We start from the raw sequence: 22,095 nt of genomic DNA, 5'->3' as shown, positions 1-22,095 counted from the left end.
CTAAACCAAACCAGCCTCTAAACACATCTGGTAGAAGTGACCCTGAAGACGGATCAGCTGAGACGGAGAATCCATCTCTGTGATGGAGCCTCTGTCCATCACTATGACTCTGAGGATAGACAGACAGGAGGAGGAGTCAGTGAGACAGGAAGACGAGTCAGACAGACAGGAAGACAGAATAAAGTACTGAGCATTCTAAAAACACATATATATATATATATATATAATATATTCAGTAATATTTATCACCATAAACAACTTCATATTCTGAGTTGACTTCATGTTTTCATGGAGCTCAGTACAGACGAGAATAAATCACATATTTCTATATTAATATTAAATGTTAAGTTCCCTACTGCTGTGAAAAGAGCAGGACGCATTATTATTAATCATATTATTAATAATAATATGATTAATATTGTACAAGGAGCTGTGAAGAGCTAAACATAGAACAGTAACATTGATGCTGTTCTCTAATTGGTCAGACTTCAGTCATGTGACCTCAGAGCTCATCATCACTATGACCATTAAACACAGACCTGGTGTAGTCCATGATGGTGTTGAGGCGGTGAGCGATGGTCAGGACCGTACAGTCCTTGAACTGAGTCCGGATGGTGGACTGGATCAGCTGGTCCGTCTTCAGGTCCACAGCTGCTGTGGCCTCATCCAGAACCAGGATCCTGGTCCTCCTCAGGAGAGCTCGGGCCAAACACAGCAGCTGCCTTTGACCCAGACTAGAGACAGAGAGAGTCAGAGAAACAGGAAGAGGAGTCAGTGAGACAGGAAGAGGAGTCAGAGAGACAAGAAGAGGAGTCAGAGAGACAGGAAGAGGAGTCAGAGAGACAGGAAGAGGAGTCAGAGAGACAAGAAGAGGAGTCAGAGAGACAGGAAGACGAGTCAGAGAGACAGGAAGAGGAGTCAGAGAGACAGGAAGACGAGTCAGAGAGACAGGAAGACGAGTCAGAGAGACAGGAAGACGAGTCAGTGAGACAGGAAGAGCAGTCAGAGAGACAGGAAGAGGAGTCAGTGAGACAGGAAGAGGAGTCAGAGAGACAAGAAGAGGAGTCAGAGAGACAGGAAGACGAGTCAGAGAGACAGGAAGACGAGTCAGAGAGACAGGAAGACGAGTCAGTGAGACAAGAAGAGGAGTCAGAGAGACAGAAAGACGAGTCAGTGAGACAGGAAGAGGAGTCAGAGAGACAGGAAGACGAGTCAGTGAGACAGGAAGACGAGTCAGTGAGACAGGAAGAGGAGTCAGAGAGACAGGAAGATGAGTCAGAGAGACAGGAAGACGAGTCAGAGAGACAGAAAGACGAGTCAGTGAGACAGGAAGAGGAGTCAGAGAGACAAGAAGAGGAGTCAGAGAGACAGGAAGACGAGTCAGAGAGACAGGAAGACGAGTCAGAGAGACAGGAAGTCGAGTTAGTGAGACAAGAAGAGGAATCAGAGAGACAGAAAGACGAGTCAGTGAGACAGGAAGAGGAGTCAGAGAGACAGGAAGACGAGTCAGAGAGACAGGAAGACGAGTCAGTGAGACAGGAAGAGGAGTCAGAGAGACAGGAAGACGAGTCAGTGAGACAGGAAGATGAGTCAGAGAGACAGGAAGACGAGTCAGAGAGACAGGAAGACGAGTCAGAGAGACAGGAAGACGAGTCAGTGAGACAGGAAGACGAGTCAGAGAGACAGGAAGACGAGTCAGTGAGACAGGAAGAGGAGTCAGAGAGACAGGAAGACGAGTCAGAGAAACAGGAAGAGGAGTCAGTGAGACAAGAAGAGGAGTCAGAGAGACAGGAAGACGAGTCAGTGAGACAGGAAGAGGAGTCAGAGAGACAGGAAGACGAGTCAGTGAGACAGGAAGATGAGTCAGAGAGACAGGAAGACGAGTCAGAGAGACAGGAAGACGAGTCAGTGAGACAGGAAGACGAGTCAGAGAGACAGGAAGACGAGTCAGTGAGACAGGAAGAGGAGTCAGAGAGACAGGAAGACGAGTCAGAGAAACAGGAAGAGGAGTCAGTGAGACAAGAAGAGGAGTCAGAGAGACAGGAAGACGAGTCAGTGAGACAGGAAGACGAGTCAGAGAAACAGGAAGACGAGTCAGAGAAACAGGAAGAGGAGTCAGTGAGACAGGAAGAGGAGTCAGAGAGACAAGAAGAGGAGTCAGAGAGACAGGAAGACGAGTCAGAGAGACAGGAAGACGAGTCAGTGAGACAGGAAGACGAGTCAGTGAGACAGGAAGAGGAGTCAGAGAGACAGGAAGACGAGTCAGAGAAACAGGAAGAGGAGTCAGAGAGACAGGAAGAGGAGTCAGAGAGACAGGAAGACGAGTCAGTGAGACAGGAAGACGAGTCAGAGAGACAGGAAGACGAGTCAGAGAGACAGGAAGACGAGTCAGTGAGACAGGAAGAGGAGTCAGAGAGACAAGAAGAGGAGTCAGAGAGACAGGAAGAGGAGTCAGAGAAACAGGAAGAGGAGTCAGTGAGACAGGAAGAGGAGTCAGAGAGACAAGAAGAGGAGTCAGAGAGACAGGAAGACAAGTCAGAGAGACAGGAAGACGAGTCAGAGAGACAGGAAGACGAGTCAGTGAGACAGGAAGACGAGTCAGAGAAACAGGAAGACGAGTCAGAGAAACAGGAAGAGGAGTCAGTGAGACAGGAAGAGGAGTCAGAGAGACAAGAAGAGGAGTCAGAGAGACAGGAAGACGAGTCAGAGAGACAGGAAGACGAGTCAGTGAGACAGGAAGACGAGTCAGTGAGACAGGAAGAGGAGTCAGAGAGACAGGAAGACGAGTCAGAGAAACAGGAAGAGGAGTCAGAGAGACAGGAAGAGGAGTCAGAGAGACAGGAAGACGAGTCAGTGAGACAGGAAGACGAGTCAGAGAGACAGGAAGACGAGTCAGAGAGACAGGAAGACGAGTCAGTGAGACAGGAAGAGGAGTCAGAGAGACAAGAAGAGGAGTCAGAGAGACAGGAAGAGGAGTCAGAGAAACAGGAAGAGGAGTCAGTGAGACAGGAAGAGGAGTCAGAGAGACAAGAAGAGGAGTCAGAGAGACAGGAAGACAAGTCAGAGAGACAGGAAGACGAGTCAGAGAGACAGGAAGAGGAGTCAGAGAGACAGGAAGACGAGTCAGTGAGACAGGAAGATGAGTCAGAGAGACAGGAAGACGAGTCAGAGAGACAGGAAGAGGAGTCAGAGAGACAGGAAGAGGAGTCAGAGAGACAAGAAGAGGAGTCAGAGAGACAGGAAGACGAGTCAGAGAGACAGGAAGACGAGTCAGATAGAAAGGAAGACGAGTCAGTGAGACAAGAAGAGGAGTCAGAGAGACAGAAAGACGAGTCAGTGAGACAGGAAGAGGAGTCGGAGAGACAGGAAGACGAGTCAGTGAGACAGGAAGACGAGTCAGTGAGACAGGAAGAGGAGTCAGAGAGACAGGAAGATGAGTCAGAGAGACAGGAAGACGAGTCAGAGAGACAGAAAGACGAGTCAGTGAGACAGGAAGAGGAGTCAGAGAGACAAGAAGAGGAGTCAGAGAGACAGGAAGACGAGTCAGAGAGACAGGAAGACGAGTCAGAGAGACAGGAAGTCGAGTTAGTGAGACAAGAAGAGGAATCAGAGAGACAGAAAGACGAGTCAGTGAGACAGGAAGAGGAGTCAGAGAGACAGGAAGACGAGTCAGAGAGACAGGAAGACGAGTCAGTGAGACAGGAAGAGGAGTCAGAGAGACAGGAAGACGAGTCAGTGAGACAGGAAGATGAGTCAGAGAGACAGGAAGACGAGTCAGAGAGACAGGAAGACGAGTCAGAGAGACAGGAAGACGAGTCAGTGAGACAGGAAGACGAGTCAGAGAGACAGGAAGACGAGTCAGTGAGACAGGAAGAGGAGTCAGAGAGACAGGAAGACGAGTCAGAGAAACAGGAAGAGGAGTCAGTGAGACAAGAAGAGGAGTCAGAGAGACAGGAAGACGAGTCAGTGAGACAGGAAGACGAGTCAGAGAAACAGGAAGACGAGTCAGAGAAACAGGAAGAGGAGTCAGTGAGACAGGAAGAGGAGTCAGAGAGACAAGAAGAGGAGTCAGAGAGACAGGAAGACGAGTCAGAGAGACAGGAAGACGAGTCAGTGAGACAGGAAGACGAGTCAGTGAGACAGGAAGAGGAGTCAGAGAGACAGGAAGACGAGTCAGAGAAACAGGAAGAGGAGTCAGAGAGACAGGAAGAGGAGTCAGAGAGACAGGAAGACGAGTCAGTGAGACAGGAAGACGAGTCAGAGAGACAGGAAGACGAGTCAGAGAGACAGGAAGACAAGTCAGAGAGACAGGAAGACGAGTCAGTGAGACAGGAAGAGGAGTCAGAGAGACAGGAAGACGGGTCAGTGAGACAGGAAGACGAGTCAGAGAGACAGGAAAACGAGTCAGAGAGACAGGAAGACGAGTCAGAGAGACAGGAAGACGAGTCAGTGAGACAGGAAGAGGAGTCAGAGAGACAGGAAGACGGGTCAGTGAGACAGGAAGACGAGTCAGAGAGACAGGAAGACGAGTCAGTGAGACAGGAAGACGGGTCAGAGAGACAGGAAGACGAGTCAGAGAGACAGGAAGACGGGTCAGTGAGACAGGAAGATGGGTCAGTGAGACAGGAAGAGGAGTCAGAGAGACAGAACCATCAGAGGACGGGGGGTCGAACCCCCGCAGATACCCTAAGGACACGGCATGTCTTTATCATATGATCCTCTGACCATTCAGAACCACAACCAGAGCTGCTTATCAATCTGTCTGAGACCTGCACAAAAAAGGGGGCGGGGTTTAGCAGCATCTGACCAATCACTGGCATGGACCAGTCTGATGTCAGCAGAGCGTTTTACAAATACAGAGAAAACTAGAATATTATATAGTTATTAAGTTAAACACATAATTCAGACTAAAATAAAGAGTTTAAACAGCTGGTAATAAACCATCTGATCCGATTATAAGTACATGTGTGTAATATATTAAATGAATGTGTTGTAGATGTACACATCATGAATATATGAATATATAATGAGAGACTATGTAGTGATTTAGTGTTTTTGTGGTTCTATAAATGAAAGTCATGGTTCTGTCAGATTGCTGCCGTTAATACACAAATGTGTTTTTACCTCAGAGAAAATGTTTTTAAAGGTTAAACTCCAACAAATGTGAGTTACTGTCTAGATTACGACTTTAACTTCTTTATATGTTTACTATTATCGAACGATCCGTGAGCCGAGCTCTGATTGGTCAGTGGGCGGAGCTATAACATCACCTGCCAGGTAAAGAAGTGAACCTCCGTCGTCAGACTTAAAACCTTGAAGTTACCTCTCCTGATTACAAGTCCTGGTCCTGGTCTTGGACCTGGTCTTATCTGTCCCCTGTGTTGGTCAGGTAAACCTGGTCTAGGTGTGCCGTAGGTGGATCTACCTGAGGTTCTCTCCTCCTTCACAGCACTGGTGGTTCAGTTTTTGAGGCAGAGCGGACACAAAGCTGCTCAGGTGAGCCAGTTCCAGAGCTCTCCACAGGTCCTCTTCTGAACAGGTATCAAAGGGGTCCAGGTTCATCCTCAGGGAACCAGAAAACAGCACGGGGTCCTGGGAACGAAAGGTCAGAGGTCACCTGAGAGCCTTTTACTGTGAAACAAGACACCAACTCATCACTGGACACCTGGATCCACCTGGATCCACCAGGATTCACCTGGATCCAATCCATCTGGATCTACCTGGATCCAATCCACCTGGAACCAATCCATCTGGATCCACCTACCTGAGGGATGATGTATTTGATGTACTTGTATTACCTGAGGGATGATGTACTTGTACTACCTATGATGTACTTGTACTACCTGAGGGATGATGTATTTGATGTACTTGTATTACCTGAGGGATGATGTACTTGTACTACCTATGATGTACTTGTACTACCTGAGGGATGATGTATTTGATGTACTTGTATTACCTGAGGGATGATGTACTTGTACTACCTATGATGTACTTGTACTACCTGAGGGATGATGTATTTGATGTACTTGTACTACCTGAGAGATGATTTACTTGTACTACCAATGATGTACTTGTACTACCTGAGGGATGATGTATTTGATGTACTTGTACTACCTGAGGGATGATGTACTTGTACTATCTATGATGCATTTGTACTACCTGAGGGATGATGTATTTGATGTACTTGTACTACCTGAGGGATGATGTACTTGTACTACCTATGATGTACTTGTACTACCTGAGGGATGATGTATTTGATGTACTTGTACTACCTGAGGGATGATGTACTTGTACTATCTATGATGCATTTGTACTACCTGAGGGATGATGTATTTGATGTACTTGTATTACCTGAGGGATGATGTACTTGATGTACTTGTATTACCTGAGGGATGATGTACTTGTACTACCTATGATGCACTTGTACTACCTGAGGGATGATGTATTTGATGTACTTGTACTACCTGAGGGATGATGTATTTGTACTATCTATGATGCATTTGTACTACCTGAGGGATGATGTATTTGATGTACTTGTACTACCTGAGGGATGATGTACTTGTACTACCTATGATGTACTTGTACTACCTGAGGGATGATGTATTTGATGTACTTGTACTACCTGAGGGATGATGTACTTGTACTACCTATGATGTACTTGTACTACCTGAGGGATGATGTATTTGATGTACTTGTACTACCTGAGGGATGATGTACTTGTACTACCTATGATGTACTTGTACTACCTGAGGGATGATGTATTTGATGTACTTGTACTACCTGAGGGATGATGTATTTGATGTACTTGTACTACCTGAGGGATGATGTACTTGTACTACCTATGATGTACTTGTACTACCTGAGGGATGATGTATTTGATGTACTTGTACTACCTGAGGGATGATGGTGATTCTGGACCGGAGGTCATGAAGTCCGATCTCAGCGATGTCGATTCCATCGATGAATATTTTTCCTTTTGCTGCTTCTAGAATCCTGAAGATTCCTAAAGCCAGAGACGACTTCCCGGCTCCGGTCCGTCCAACGATCCCCACCTACAAAAAACACGTTGTATTATTCAATAAATACTATGAAGTATACATCATAACTCAAGTCATAAAACTACAAGTGACAGCAGTGAAAGTAGTTTACTCTTCTCTATTCTACTGGAATAAAACAACACCAAGTATCTAAACTCCTCCAGTAAATATAATATTTGTTCTACAGTATTTGTACAACAGTATTTGTACAACAGTATTTGTACTACAGTGTTCGTACTATAGTTTTTGTACTACAGTGTTTGTGCTACAGTAAAACCAGCTTAGCTTCTCGCTAGCTTCCATCACATGACGGGTATGAAGGAAGTACTCTGCAAATATTTGAATACTTTAAAAGGTACTAGTACCACCATTCTCTAGTATCAGACCTTCTCTCTGTCCTGGATGTCGATGCAGATGTCGTTTAAAGCCCAGTCCAGACCTTTACGGTACTGCAGCCCGTAGTCTTCAAACCGGAGGTTTCCTGTCGCCGGCCAGTCCTCCGGCAGCCCGCTGCCCTCCAGGGTCCAAGCCGCCTGAGGGGGGGGGGGGGGGGGTACACAATGAGGTCATCATAACAACAATCAACCAGAAGACGTTTGTATCACCGGACAAAGCAGCTGACCTCTTTGAGCGTGCTGTCGTATTCTTTGACTCGCTCCACCGACACGATGTTGTTCTCCACGTCGGTCCAGGATCGAACGATCCAGCTCAGGATCCCCGTCACCTGAAAAACACCCCAAAAAACCACCATCATCATCCATCTGGAGGGTCTTTGTCTCTTTGGTTCGTCTCCTCAGAGGATGCACCGTCTCATTTAAACTGCATTTAAAACCAGCTGCTGGGAAGCCGGTGAGGGATCACGTCCTAGTTTGTTACGGAGGACCAAAGGTGACATAAACCTGGAGGGAGTGAGTGACCGCCAGTCCCACGATGCCGGGGCTGAGCTCCTCCCGACCTTGGACTGACAGAACAGCCGCAGCCAGAACCAGCAGGTTCCCCAGGAACTCCAGATTCACCGCCAGCCACCTGAAGGGAAGTCCGTTTAATGAAATACCAGAGATGTGATACGAATATGATAGTAAATAAACACAGAAAACATCAACAGTATAAAAGAGTCAAACCTGGTGGCGACAAAGCGAGGGAAGTACGCCTCCTGGTTCCTGTCGATGCGCCGGTCGGCCTGAAGGATGAAGCGTCGCTGTTCTCCGAAGGCTCGGATGACAGCGGCGCCCTGAACCGACTCGTTGAAGTGGCTGAAGATCGGAGAACGACTTACGGCCTCCAGACGACGCAGCTGACAGGACGACGCCACGTAAAAACTCTGAGGGAGAACCAACAGAGAGGAACCGGTTAGTAGAACCAACAGAGAGGAACCATTAGCAGAACCAACAGAGAGGAACCATTAGCAGAACCAACAGAGAGGAACCGGTTAGTAGAACCAACAGAGAGGAACCATTAGCAGAACCAACAGAGAGGAAAGGTTACCAGAAGCTTCAGAGGAAACTCGTCCACAGTATTTGTACTACAGTATTTGTACTACAGTATTTGTACTACAGTATTTGTACTACAGTATTTGTTCTACAGTATTTGTACTACAGTATTTGATCCTTACCTGTACGAAGATGTAGACACAGGTGAGTGGGAGGAGCACCAGCCCGGTGAGGGGCGTGGCCAGCAGCAGGATGACGCACACCTCCAGCAGCTTGAACAGGTAGCTTAGCATCATCTTCAGCCCGTCGGGGATCATGCAGTCGATGGCGTCCACCTCCTTGGAGAAGCGGTTCAGGAGGTTCCCGCTGGGCGTCGTCTCGAAGAAGGAGACAGGTGAGCGCAGCACGCTGTGGAGGAGGTCGGCGTGCAGGTGACGAGACGCCACGATGCCGCCGAGGGCGATGGCGAGCGTCGTCCCAAACATGGCCACACCTGAAACATCACAGGTGTTGTTACTTCCTGCTTCTTAAACTTAACATCTGAGAACAACCTGAAGACACCACAGACTATCAGACGTGATGTTTAGAAGCCTTGAGTTTTGAGTCGCCATCTTGTTGTTGTTGTTTTTTGCAACCAGTGAACAGGAAGTGACCACATCTGGACTGAGGAGGAGAGACGTAGAGACGCCGTATACGTCTCTGGTAGAGACCTGTCAATCACCGTGTAGCCCCGCCCCTAAAGCATCCCCTGCTTTATGGTCTGTGTGACTCTAAATGGACCATCATTTACTAAATGAACATCATGCTGTATTGAAGAAGACTTGAAACTAGAGATTGAGACCATAAACTCATGTTTACAATGTTTACTGAGGTAATAAATCAAGAGAGAAGTAGAGTCATTTTCTCATAGACTTCTATACAACCAGAGGAGTCGCCCCCTGGTGGACACTAGAGAGAATGCAGCTTTAACACGTGAAGCTTTGACTTCATGTTCACAGCCTTTAAATCTCACCCTGAGTGAGGCCCAGAGCAGCGAACACGCTGAGCTTCAGCTCGTGGTCGCTCTGCGTGCCGTTGACCGGCGGCTCGTCGGCCCACAGGCTCAGCCAATAGCTGTACGCCAACGAGGCGGCCTGCTGGAAGGCACAGAGGAAGACGATGGTCATGATGAAGGTCAGGCCCACGGTCCTGAAGTACTCCCTGTACATCTGCAGCTTCACCTGAACCACAGAAGAAGAACGCTGGTGAGCTTTCATTCATCAGTGATTCTGTGAATCCATGTAGACAATGCTGCAATAAAAGATGAAGAGCTGATGAAGACGAGGACCCACCCGTCCTGTGTGAGCTTTGTCTGCCTCTGTTAGTTTCCCAGCATCCTCAGCGTCTAAATCCTGATCAACGTCCTCCATCAACTGAACACTGGCACTGCTCGCACTGCTCACACACACACAGAAACAGAAACTGATCAATACTGTGAAAAATGTCTTTAAGGGGTTTCAGGTTATGAATATAAAATGACTAATAACATGTTGGAATGAATTATGAATAGTTCATAGTTTATAATCTTTGTACCTGATCAGCTGCTCCTGAGAAAGATCGATGGAGAATTCAGTCAGACGAGTCACCGACTTCCTGCTGCCTACACACACACACACACACACACACACACACACACACACACACACACACACACACACACACACACACACACACACACACACACACACACACACACACACACACACACACATGAAAACCTTTAATGAGTCTTACTCCCTGATCTCAGTTAGTTTGGGTTCTGGTCTTACTCCTGTCTCTGGGGGCGGAGCCATCTCTGCGCTGGTTTCCATCGAAGGTGTGGATGAAGTTGGCGAAGGCTCCTTTTCTGTCCATCAGCTCCAGGTAGGAGCCCATCTCAGAGACCTGACCCTCCAACATCACCAGGATCAGGTCTGCTTTAGACAGGAAGCTCAGGCCGTGAGTCACCAGCACCCGGGTCTGAGAGAAGACATCGCATATTTTAGCTGACTCATCATCTAAAAGTGACGGGTTCAACCCAACTCTGGCGTACCGGTGCACCCGCCAGCTTCACATGCAGGAAGTGGGCGGCTCTTTACCAAAGGACCACCAGTCTACCAACTTGCCTGAGATGATGGGTGGCGGTGGTCTCACCTTGTCTTTGAGCAGTCCTCTGGGTCCAATGACCCGGTCAAAGATGTGTTGACCCACGTGAGCGTCCACGGCCGACAGCGGGTCGTCCAGAAGGTAAACATCTGATCTCCTGAAGACGGACCGAGCCAGACTCACCCTCTGCTTCTGACCTCCTGACAAGTTCAGACCCTAAACAAACAATCAGAGCAACAAACAATAAGAAAAAACAACAGTCACAACAACAACAACAACTACAAACAGTCACAACAACAGTCACAACAACAACAACTACAAACAGTCACAACGACAGTCACAACAACAACAGCAAACAGTCACAACAACAAACAGTCACAACAACAGTCACAACAACAACAGTCACAAGAACAACAGTCACAACAACATTCACAACAACAACAACAACAGTCACAATAACAGTCACAACAACAACAAACAGTCACAACAACAGTCACAACAACAACAACAGTCACAAGAACAACAAACAGTCACAACAACATTCACAACAACAACAGTCACAAGAACAGTCACAAGAACAACAAACAGTCACAACAACAGTCACAACAACAACAAACAGTCACAACAACAACAGTCACAACAACAACAAACAGTCACAACAACAGTCACAACAACAACAAACAGTCACAACAACAGTCTCAACAACAACAACAGCAACAAACAGTCACAACAGTCACAACAACAACAAACAGTCACAACAACAGTCACAACAACAACAGTCACAAGAACAACAAACAGTCACAACAACATTCACAACAACAACAACAGTCACAACAACAACAAACAGTCACAACAACAGTCACAAGAACAACAAACAGTCACAACAACAACAACAAAGGACCAGTGTTGGAACCTTCTCCCCGATCTCGGTGCCGTCACCGGCGGGCAGGAGGTCCAGGTCCGGCAGCAGAGCGCAGGCCTCCAGGACTCGATGGTACCAGCTCTCCTTCTTTTCTCCACCAAACAAGATGTTGTCCTTGAGAGAGGCGTTCTGGATCCAGGCCTGCTGGGGGACGTAGGCCACCGAACCCTGAACCACCAACGACAAAAGAACTGAGACAAAGATCTACTGTAGAAAACGCAGATTCATCAGTGTTGGGATCTGACCATGTGCCTCGCCATGTGCTTTGAGACAAAGGAATCAGGCCTTCCCATTTTGCAGAGCAACCTGGAGCCTGATTTGGGGTTGATAAGGACCAAACCCCCAATATAAACAATTCCACACATCCTTGTGAAGTTCTGAGGTAGTTTGGTTGAGCGAACGCGCCGCTGCTCTCATTGGACGAGACCAGGGATGCCGAGCTGGGACTTCCGGTTTTATGGCCGGAAGCGACTAGCTTATAAAACCACTGAGCGCGCCTGAACGCATCGCTTATCCTTCGACCTCGGTTGGAAAGGAAGCACACATGCAACGTTGCTGTTTTAAAAGGAACCTAGGACGTCTCTACTGGACTGTTTGTTTGTTCTGTTTTTGTTCGCATCCTGGACGAGGAAGCAAACAATGTTCCTGCAGAAGTGAAGAAACAGACTTCTTCAGAGAAAGAGGACGACTTCTCTTTCTCCTCAAGTCGATTCATGCCAGGTACGAGCCGAGACAATTTATTGCGCAACGCACGGAGCCGTGCTGTCGGAGGACACGTGCAGATAGCGATATCTATTGTCTCACGCCATTTTGTGGTCACGTGCAAACTCCATTTTGGTAGTTCGGCCTATCCACAGTTAAAGCAGCCATTGTTGTTTGTTTATTGTTACAGTAGATCAAATGTTTTTTTAGTCACCTCATATGCTAATTAGGGCTTTTCTCCCTGACTCCGCCCCTTGATATATCACACACACATAAAAAATAGAACATCTTAATAATAATATAATAATAAACGTTGTTCGTCGTCACCTTGATGGAGATGAAGCCACTCCTTCTCTCCATCTCTCCCAACATGGCCGACAGCAGAGACGACTTCCCGGATCCAACATGGCCGACCACGGCCACCAGGGAGCCCGGCTTCACCGTCATGCTGATCCTCTGCAGACACGGCGGCCCGTCGCCCGTCCAGGAGAACGACCCGTCCTCGATCCTCAAGGCGTCTCCGTCTGCAGACACAACGGGGTTCTATGTGGTTCTAGAGAGTTCCACCAGTCTGTCCTAGTCCTCAGATACTTGTGTTTATACATTTACATACAAGGATCACGTGATCTCTCTGCGGCCTCGAGGGATAAAGGAACCACGTGTGAAAACACCGAGCAGTTTGTCTTCGTGCTAAGCTAGGCTAACAGCTAGGCTAACAGTTTCAGTGTGTGTGTGAGTGTGGTGTCGTACCGGTGTTCTGAGGAAGTCGCTCCACGTTATCGGGCTTCAGCTCGTCTTGACTCAGGAAGTTTCCCAGACGTCTGAGCGAGACGACGGCCTGAAGACACGCAGATGTATCATGGTCACATGACACCGGTCACATGACACCGGTCACATGACACCGATCAGTCAGCTGACATGTTCAATACTGTATTTACACTGGTTCTAGGTCCATTAGTGGGACAGAACCCGGGACCTGGTGCCACGTCGGTCTGAGCCGACACTAGAGGGCGGAGTCAGAACACTGCAGACCACTGATTGCTCAGAGAGAATCCTCACTGCCATGGATGCATAAAGAGAAGTAATTGGAGGCGGAGCCTGAAGCACTGTTGAGTATAAAATTAACCAAGGAAGGAAATAACTGCGTTTGACTGAAGGACCTAAAGATGGAACTAGTCTGTGAAGAAACGGACCTGGAACCAGAACTGAGGAGAGTTAAACGTTAAACACGCAGTAAAATTAATGAAACGTCTCAGAGAAGAGAAACTATAACACTGAGGCCCCCCCCAGAACGGAGGCTTCTGATTGGCTGGGACTCACCTGCATGGCGGTGCTCATGGCGAATGGAAGCTGACTCAGAGGATTCTTTAGGATGTTGATCAGAGCGACGGACACGAAGATCTTCTGAGCGTCCAGAACGTTCTGATCATCGATCGATACGTAGACGGCAAACACGGAGAAGAGGATCTGAGAGACGATAATAATAAACAATGAGACAAATATTTTGAATTGTGGCAATCATTCATTATTAATTATGATGTTTGTCGATTTAAAAGATCATTTTTACAACAAAAAAGTCTCATATTGTCCTCTTTCTCTAATGAAACGTATATAAAATAATAGTTTTTTATTCCTGTTTCAACCATGGAAGTGACTTTGTACCGACCAATCACAGAGAGAAGTGGGTGTGATGTCACAGACTCACCAGGAAGGAGGAGGAGTTAAAGGAGGCCAGAGAGACCGAGTGGAGGATCTGAGACCTCTTCAGGGCTCCGAGTTCTCCGTCTCTCAGGACGCCGACTCGGCGAAGGAACGCTTCCTCCCACGCGTAGAACTTGAGGATCTTCACGCCGTTCAGGATCTCGTTCATCAGTCTGAGGCGACCGTCCATGAACCTCATCTGGACCTCCTGAGGAACACCAGGACCACGAGGATCAGGTCTGAACCAGGATCCCGTGGATCAGATCTGAACCAGGATCACATAGAGTAAAAACCAGAAGACTTTCCTCTCACCTGAAGTTTGCTTCTTATTTTCGCGATGAATCCATTCAGAGGAAAAATCAGAACCACAACAGAGAGACCAGCAAGAGAAGAGGGACCGAGGAGCTGTCAATGAATGAATGAATCAATGAATCAATCAACCAACCAACCAATCAACCAATCAACCAACCAATCAACCAATCAACCAACCAATCAACCAATCAACCAACCAATCAACCAATCAACCAACCAATCAACCAACCAATCAACCAATCACAGAGGCTGTCAGTCAGATGAGGTTCAGTCTAATCAACAGAAGAAGAAAAACAACGGACACAAGAGGCGGCCATGTTGTTTTTGTTTACCTGCCACAGGAAGTAGAAGCAGAGAGCGATCTGGATGGGCGTGACCCAGAGACTGTTGAAATAAACTACAAAGTCCATCAGCTTCTGAGTGTCGGCTGAAACCAGATTAATGATCTCTCCCACAGTGCAGTGCTGCCTCGCCGCACTGTTGATCAGCAGACACTGTGGATTCAAACACAACTTTATTGACTACACTGTTGATCAACAGACACTGGATTCAAACACAACTTTATTGACTACACTGTTGATCAACAGACACTGTGGATTCAAACACAACTTTATTGACTACACTGTTGATCAACAGACACTGTGGATTCAAACACAACTTTATTGACTACACTGTTGATCAACAGACACTGGATTCAAACACAACTTTATTGACTACACTGTTGATCAACAGACACTGTGGATTCAAACACAACTTTATTGACTACACTGTTGATCAACAGACACTGGATTCAAACACAACTTTATTGACTACACTGTTGATCAACAGACACTGGATTCAAACACAACTTTATTGACTACACTGTTGATCAACAGACACTGGATTCAAACACAACTTTATTGACTACACTGTTGATCAACAGACACTGTGGATTCAAACACAACTTTATTGACTACACTGTTGATCAACAGACACTGTGGATTCAAACACAACTTTATTGACTACACTGTTGATCAACAGACACTGGATTCAAACACAACTTTATTGACTACACTGTTGATCAACAGACACTGGATTCAAACACAACTTTATTGACTACACTGTTGATCAACAGACACTGGATTCAAACACAACTTTATTGACTACACTGTTGATCAACAGACACTGTGGATTCAAACACAACTTTATTGACTACACTGTTGATCAGCAGACACTGTGTGAAGTGTGTGTTTACCTTCCTGTAGACGAGCCCCATGATGGCCGTCTTCAGTCTCATGCCCACAGTGAAGCAGTGGAACATGTACTGATGATGGAAGAGTGACTGCAGACAGGAGAGCAGGAAGAGCAGCGAGGCGAACAGGAAACCCTTCCACATCGCAGCATCTTCATCCCTCATGAAGCCCAGCAGCAAACTGACAACAATCAACAACCAACAACCACATGAAATAGATAAAATATATAAATAACAACATAACCTGACCTCATGTGACCTGTCTGACTCACCTGAGCACCTGCGGTACAGCAAACATGGAGGCGTCATGCAGGAGGAGACACAGCGTTCCAGACAGGAAGTACCGCCCGAAGCTCCGCCCCACAGCGTGGAACAGGAAGAGGCCGTAGCCCCGCCCCTTCCTGTTCTTCTTCAGTAGCTGCGTTTTTTCTGTCGGTGTCGCAGAACCACCGCGCCAGGACCCGGACCCGGTACAGGACCGGGACCAGGACAGTTCAAAACTCTCCGGCTCCTCCCTGCAGAGCATCAAAACAAACAAGCTGCTACGATTAGTTTCTCTTGTGTTATCGTTCTGATTTCATATAAATTCATTCAAACGTTAAGTGTCATACTGCAGCTGTTTGTAGTTCTGAGTCCAGAATTTCTCCAAATCCATCATGATCCGGATCGATGAGTCCTGGTCCCGTAGAGACCAGAGGTCTGCAGCCTGCAGGGGGCGCCGGTAGCCCTGAAACACCAAACTGACACAAAACACAGCACAACTTATTATGAGTCATAACGTCACTACTTTTAATATCATTATCAGTAAGAGTAGTAGTACTGGTAGTAGAAGTAGTAATAGAAGTAGTAGAAGTAGTAGTAGTAGTAGTAATAGTTGAAGTAGTAATAGTAGTAGTAGAAGTAGTAATAGTAGTAGTACTGGTAGTAGAAGTAGTAATAGAAGTAGTAGAAGTAGTAGTAGAAGTAGTACTGGTAGTAGAAGTAGTAATAGAAGTAGTAGAAGTAGTAGTAGTAGTAGTAATAGTTGAAGTAGTAATAGTAGTAGTAGAAGTAGTAATAGAAGTAGTACTGGTAGTAGAAGTAGTAATAGAAGTAGTAGAAGTAGTAGTAGTAGTAGTAATAGTTGAAGTAGTAATAGTAGTAGTAGAAGTAGTAATAGTAGTAGTACTGGTAGTAGAAGTAGTAATAGAAGTAGTAGAAGTAGTAGTAGTAGTAGTAATAGTTGAAGTAGTAATAGTAGTAGTAGAAGTAGTAATAGTAGTAGTAGAAGTAGTAATAGAAGTAGTACTGGTAGTAGAAGTAGTAATAGAAGTAGTACTGGTAGTAGAAGTAGTAATAGAAGTAGTACTGGTAGTAGAAGTAGTAATAGAAGTAGTACTGGTAGTAGAAGTAGTAATAGAAGTAGTACTGGTAGTAGAAGTAGTAATAGTAGTAGTAGAAGTAGTAGTAGTAGTAGTAATAGTTGAAGTAGCAATAGTAGTAGTAGAAGTAGTAATAGTAGTAGTACTGGTAGTAGAAGTAGTAATAGAAGTAGTAGAAGTAGTAGTAGTAGTAGTAATAGTTGAAGTAGTAATAGTAGTAGTAGAAGTAGTAATAGTAGTAGTAGAAGTAGTAATAGAAGTAGTACTGGTAGTAGAAGTAGTAATAGAAGTAGTACTGGTAGTAGAAGTAGTAATAGTAGTAGTAGAAGTAGTAATAGTAGTAGTACTGGTGGTAGTAGCAGTAGTAGTAATAGTAGTAGTACTGGTGGTAGTAGCAGAAGTAGTAATAGTAGTAGTAGAAGTAGTAATAGTAGTAGTAGTATTTGAAGTAGTAATAGTAGTAGTAGAAGTAGTAATAGTAGTAGTAGAAGTAGTAATAGTAGTAGTAGTAGCAGAAGTAGTAATAGTAGTAGTACTGGTGGTAGTAGCAGAAGTAGTAATAGTAGTAGTACTGGTGGTAGTAGCAGTAGTAGTAATAGTAGTAGTACTGGTGGTAGTAGCAGAAGTAGTAATAGTAGTAGTACTGGTGGTAGAAGTAGTAGTAGTAATAGTAGTAGTACTGGTGGTAGTAACATAAGTAGTAATAGTAGTAGTACTGGTGGTAGTAGCAGAAGTAGTAATAGTAGTAGTACTGGTGGTAGTAGCAGTAGTAGTAATAGTAGTAGTACTGGTGGTAGAAGTAGTAATAGTAGTAGTAATAGTAGTAGTAGAAGTAGTAATAGTAGTAGTACTGGTGGTAGTAGCAGAAGTAGTAATAGTAGTAGTACTGGTGGTAGTAGCAGAAGTAGTAATAGTAGTAGTACTGGTGGTAGAAGTAGTAATAGTAGTAGTAATAGTAGTAGTAGTAGTTGAAGTAGTAATAGTAGTAGTAGAAGTAGTAATAGTAGTAGTACTGGTGGTAGTAGTAGTAGTAGTAGTAGTACTGGTGGTAGTAGTAGTAGTAGTAGTAGTACTGGTGGTAGTAGTAGTAGTAGTAGTAGTAGTTGTTTGGTGTAGAGTTCGTACCTGCTGAACCAAAAGAAGAAAAACTTGGAGAGAAACGAGGCGTCTTCCTCTGGACATCGGTTCTAACGAGAAAAACAATTTAAAGCATTTTAGCGACAGATACAAATATTTAACAGTTTTATGAAGATCAAACTACAGATCAATGAAACGGTTTCATAACAACCACACAGCCTTTAAGGACTTCACGATGATAGTGGTGATGTGTGTGTTACCTGGACGTAGGTGTGTGTGTGTGGGTTACCTGGACGTAGGTGTGTGTGTGTGTGTTACCTGGACGTAGGTGTGTGTGTGTGGGTTACCTGGACGTAGGTGTGTGTGTGTGTGTGTTACCTGTACGTAGGTGTGTGTGTGTGTGTTACCTGGACGTAGGTGTGTGTGTGTGTGTTACCTGTACGTAGGTGTGTGTGTGTGTGTTACCTGGACGTAGGTGTGTGTGTGTATGTTACCTGTACGTAGGTGTGTGTGTGTGTGTTACCTGGACGTAGGTGTGTGTGTGTGTGTTACCTGTACGTAGGTGTGTGTGTGTGGGTTACCTGGACGTAGGTGTGTGTGTGTGTGTTACCTGGACGTAGGTGTGTGTGTGTGTGTTACCTGGACGTAGGTGTGTGTGTGTGTGGGTTACCTGGACGTAGGTGTGTGTGTGTGTGTGTGTTACCTGTACGTAGGTGTGTGTGTGTGTGTTACCTGGACGTAGGTGTGTGTGTGTGTGTTACCTGTACGTAGGTGTGTGTGTGTGTGTTACCTGGACGTAGGTGTGTGTGTGTATGTTACCTGTACGTACGTGTGTGTGTGTGTGTTACCTGGACGTAGGTGTGTGTGTGTGTGCTACCTGTACGTAGGTGTGTGTGTGTGTGTTACCTGGACGTAGGTGTGTGTGTGTGTGTTACCTGTACGTAGGTGTGTGTGTGTGTGTTACCTGGACGTAGGTGTGTGTGTGTGTTACCTGGACGTAGGTGTGTGTGTGTGTGTTACCTGTACGTAGGTGTGTGTGTGTGTGTTACCTGGATGTAGGTGTGTGTGTGTGTGTTACCTGTACGTAGGTGTGTGTGTGTGTGTTACCTGTACGTAGGTGTGTGTTTGTGTGTGTTACCTGTACGTAGGTGTGTGTGTGTGTGTTACCTGGACGTAGGTGTGTGTGTGTGGGTTACCTGTACGTAGGTGTGTGTGTGTGTGTTACCTGGACGTAGATGTGTGTGTGTGTGTTACCTGGACGTAGGTGTGTGTGTGTGTTACCTGTACGTAGGTGTGTGTGTGTGTTACCTGTACGTAGGTGTGTGTGTGTGTTACCTGTACGTAGGTGTGTGTGTGTGTTACCTGTACGTAGGTGTGTGTGTGTGTTACCTGTACGTAGGTGTGTGTGTGTGTTACCTGTACGTAGGTGTGTGTGTGTGTGTTACCTGGACGTAGGTGTGTGTGTGTGTGTTACCTGTACGTAGGTGTGTGTGTGTGTTACCTGGACGTAGGTGTGTGTGTGTGTTACCTGGACGTAGGTGTGTGTGTGTGTTACCTGGACGTAGGTGTGTGTGTGTGTTACCTGTACGTAGGTGTGTGTGTGTGTTACCTGGACGTAGGTGAGCTTGTCAGAGGGCGGTCGGCGGTCACAGAAGCAGCTGAGGATGAGCTCGATGAGTTGGAGGGAAAAACAGATGAAAAACGCCACAAAACGAGCCGCATCTGATGAAAAACCCTGAAACATAATATTTGATCATCACGTATCTGAAACTAAAACTAAAGAAGTAAAACTATATTTAAGCCTGTTTTAGAATTTGATTTATTAAAAACATGGGATGAGTCACTGATAATATGAGCAGAACGACTAAACACATTCAACAGTCCAGGAAACCGGTCATGTAATTAGCAGCTACATCTGAACTGCTCTCTAAGAAACACACACACACACACACACACACACACACACACACACACACACACACACACACACTTCACACCTCCAGAAGAAAGAACATTGAGATCTGTGAAATTCTGCAGCTGAGAGAGAAAAACAAGGAGAAGATCTGACACCTGCTGTCAACATGAGATCTATTTCTGTTCCTCCAGAGGACAGAGACCAGGACCACAGCTGAACCCAGAGACCAGGACCACAGCTGAACCCAGAGACCAGGACCACAGCTGAGGACCGGTACCCAGAGGGTCTCCATCAGGATCAGGTCCCTCTGAACCTCCAGAACCTCTGCATCAATGCTCCTGTGGACCTCAGTCTCCATCTGACCGTTACTGGTGTTCAGGTTCCTTCCACACAACAGAGCTGCTGTTTTCTGCCACATGTGCAACCTGCTGCAGTAGAACTTACAGTAGAATGTAAACGATGAAGAATAAATGATGGATACCTGATCTATAATCTGTTCTACGTCGACCTTCAGAGGAACGAGGGAGCAAAGAACCAGAAGAGTCCAGAACAGGAAGAGAAGGACGGACGAACGACTGCCCTTCCTCCTCTCTACCTGGATTATAACAACAGCAAGAACCTGAGGAGGAGGAGGAGGAGGAGGAGGAGGAGGAGGAGGAGGAGGAGGAGGAGGAGGAGGAGGAGGAGGAGGATTCAGCGAGTGTATTAAAAAACTGGTTTGATTTGATTGGTTCCTGGACTTCGTCCTGAGGAACCAGAGGAACCAGAGGAACGTACCAGAGTGAGGCTCCTGATCAGCGGACCGATCAGGATCAACAGGTAGTTCTGAATCTCCTCATTCTTCTTCACCAGAAGAAAAAACATCTCCAGAAGACCGAAGGAAGCCAGACTGAGACCCAGGAGCTGCAATAGAGTCCACAGAGACCAGGTTTAGACCAGAGACCATAGAGACCAGAGAGACCAGGTTTAGACCAGAGACCATAGAGACCAGAGAGACCAGGTTTAGACCAGAGACCATAGAGACCAGAGAGACCAGGTTTAGACCAGAGACCATAGAGACCAGAGAGACCAGGTTTAGACCAGAGAATACAGAGACCAGGTTTAGACCAGAGAATATAGAGACCAGGTTTAGACCAGAGAATACAGAGACCAGGTTTAGACCAGAGAATACAGAGACCAGGTTTAGACCAGAGAATAGAGAGACCAGGTTTAGACCAGAGAATAGAGAGACCAGGTTTAGACCAGAGAATACAGAGACCAGGTTTAGACCAGAGAATACAGAGACCAGGTTTAGACCAGAGAATAGAGAGACCAGGTTTAGACCAGAGAATACAGAGACCAGGTTTAGACCAGAGAATAGAGAGACCAGGTTTAGACCAGAGAATATAGAGACCAGGTTTAGACCAGAGAATAGAGAGACCAGGTTTAGACCAGAGAATACAGAGACCAGGTTTAGAGTTTGACCAAAGAGAGACCTCTGAGTCCTGAACCTGTACCTGGTTTATCCTCAGCCCTGATTTCGTACCGTCTTGCTGCAGCAGAGTTTGGACAGCGGGATGATGCCTTGGTGTGGGCGGAGCTGCAGGTACAACAGGTAAAGAGGGGAACAGGTCCACAGGTAAACACAAGGGAACCAGACCAGTACAGTGTGCTGGAAACACTGGGTCAGGTCTGGTTTGGAGGTGTACCAGGTCAGGTTCCAGTCCTGAAACCAGAAAACACCGTCAGTGTCCACGCCTCACAGTCCCAGGTGAGCGATGTGTCAACAGGTAAACAGGTGATTCACTGATTATTTAAACAGATTCATATTATTAATATTTAATGTGAAACTCACCCAGAGAGGATCCAGACCGCTCACACGGCACAGATTCTCCATTTAGACAACTCTCCTCGTTCTCCTCCTCCTCCTTCTGCTGCTGCTGCTATAAGTTTCTGTCAGATACAAACACCTCTGTGAAAATACTGTCTTATAACCTCGCCCCCCCCACCCCTCTCTCTCCCCACACACACACACGCACGCGCACACACACACACGCACACGCACACACGCACACGCACACGCACACGCACACGCACACGCACACGCACACACACACACACACACGCACACACACACGCACACACACACGCACACGTATTTAAAGCTGTGTTGTGTGTTTTAGTGTTTTTATGATTTAATGTGATGGACCGACACAAACAGTAACAAAAGATTCTATAAAAATATAAAACTGTATATTTATATATAAATATATATTATATTAAATATAATATATATAAATATAT

The 22,095-nt window shown here is 46.2% G+C and overlaps 1 protein-coding gene across 1 annotated transcript; it reads right to left on the bottom strand.

Moving 5' to 3' along the window:
• On the bottom strand, window positions 1-21,688 carry LOC306699753 (multidrug resistance-associated protein 1-like; the record flags this gene model as incomplete). The annotated part of the gene is made up of 30 exons (XM_079164472.1): window positions 1-109; window positions 540-734; window positions 5,426-5,592; window positions 6,894-7,052; window positions 7,424-7,570; window positions 7,660-7,761; window positions 7,937-8,063; window positions 8,159-8,358; window positions 8,650-8,960; window positions 9,480-9,687; window positions 9,799-9,901; window positions 10,040-10,106; window positions 10,276-10,465; window positions 10,640-10,807; window positions 11,505-11,681; window positions 12,543-12,739; window positions 12,966-13,053; window positions 13,536-13,682; window positions 13,921-14,124; window positions 14,229-14,321; window positions 14,561-14,722; window positions 15,463-15,640; window positions 15,732-15,974; window positions 16,071-16,199; window positions 17,946-18,007; window positions 19,507-19,632; window positions 20,294-20,431; window positions 20,590-20,715; window positions 21,338-21,517; window positions 21,647-21,688. 30 exons carry the CDS (start codon window positions 21,686-21,688, stop codon window positions 1-3), a joined length of 4,545 nt encoding a protein of 1,514 aa, XP_079020598.1.
• Window positions 21,689-22,095: the final 407 nt, after the last annotated feature.

This window comes from Pholis gunnellus (genome assembly GCF_910591455.1).
Source record: "Pholis gunnellus genome assembly, chromosome: 8".
NCBI lineage: Eukaryota > Metazoa > Chordata > Actinopteri > Perciformes > Pholidae > Pholis > Pholis gunnellus.
The sequence above is the reverse complement of the archived record's forward strand: the minus strand, read 5'-3'. Positions and strand labels throughout refer to the sequence as shown.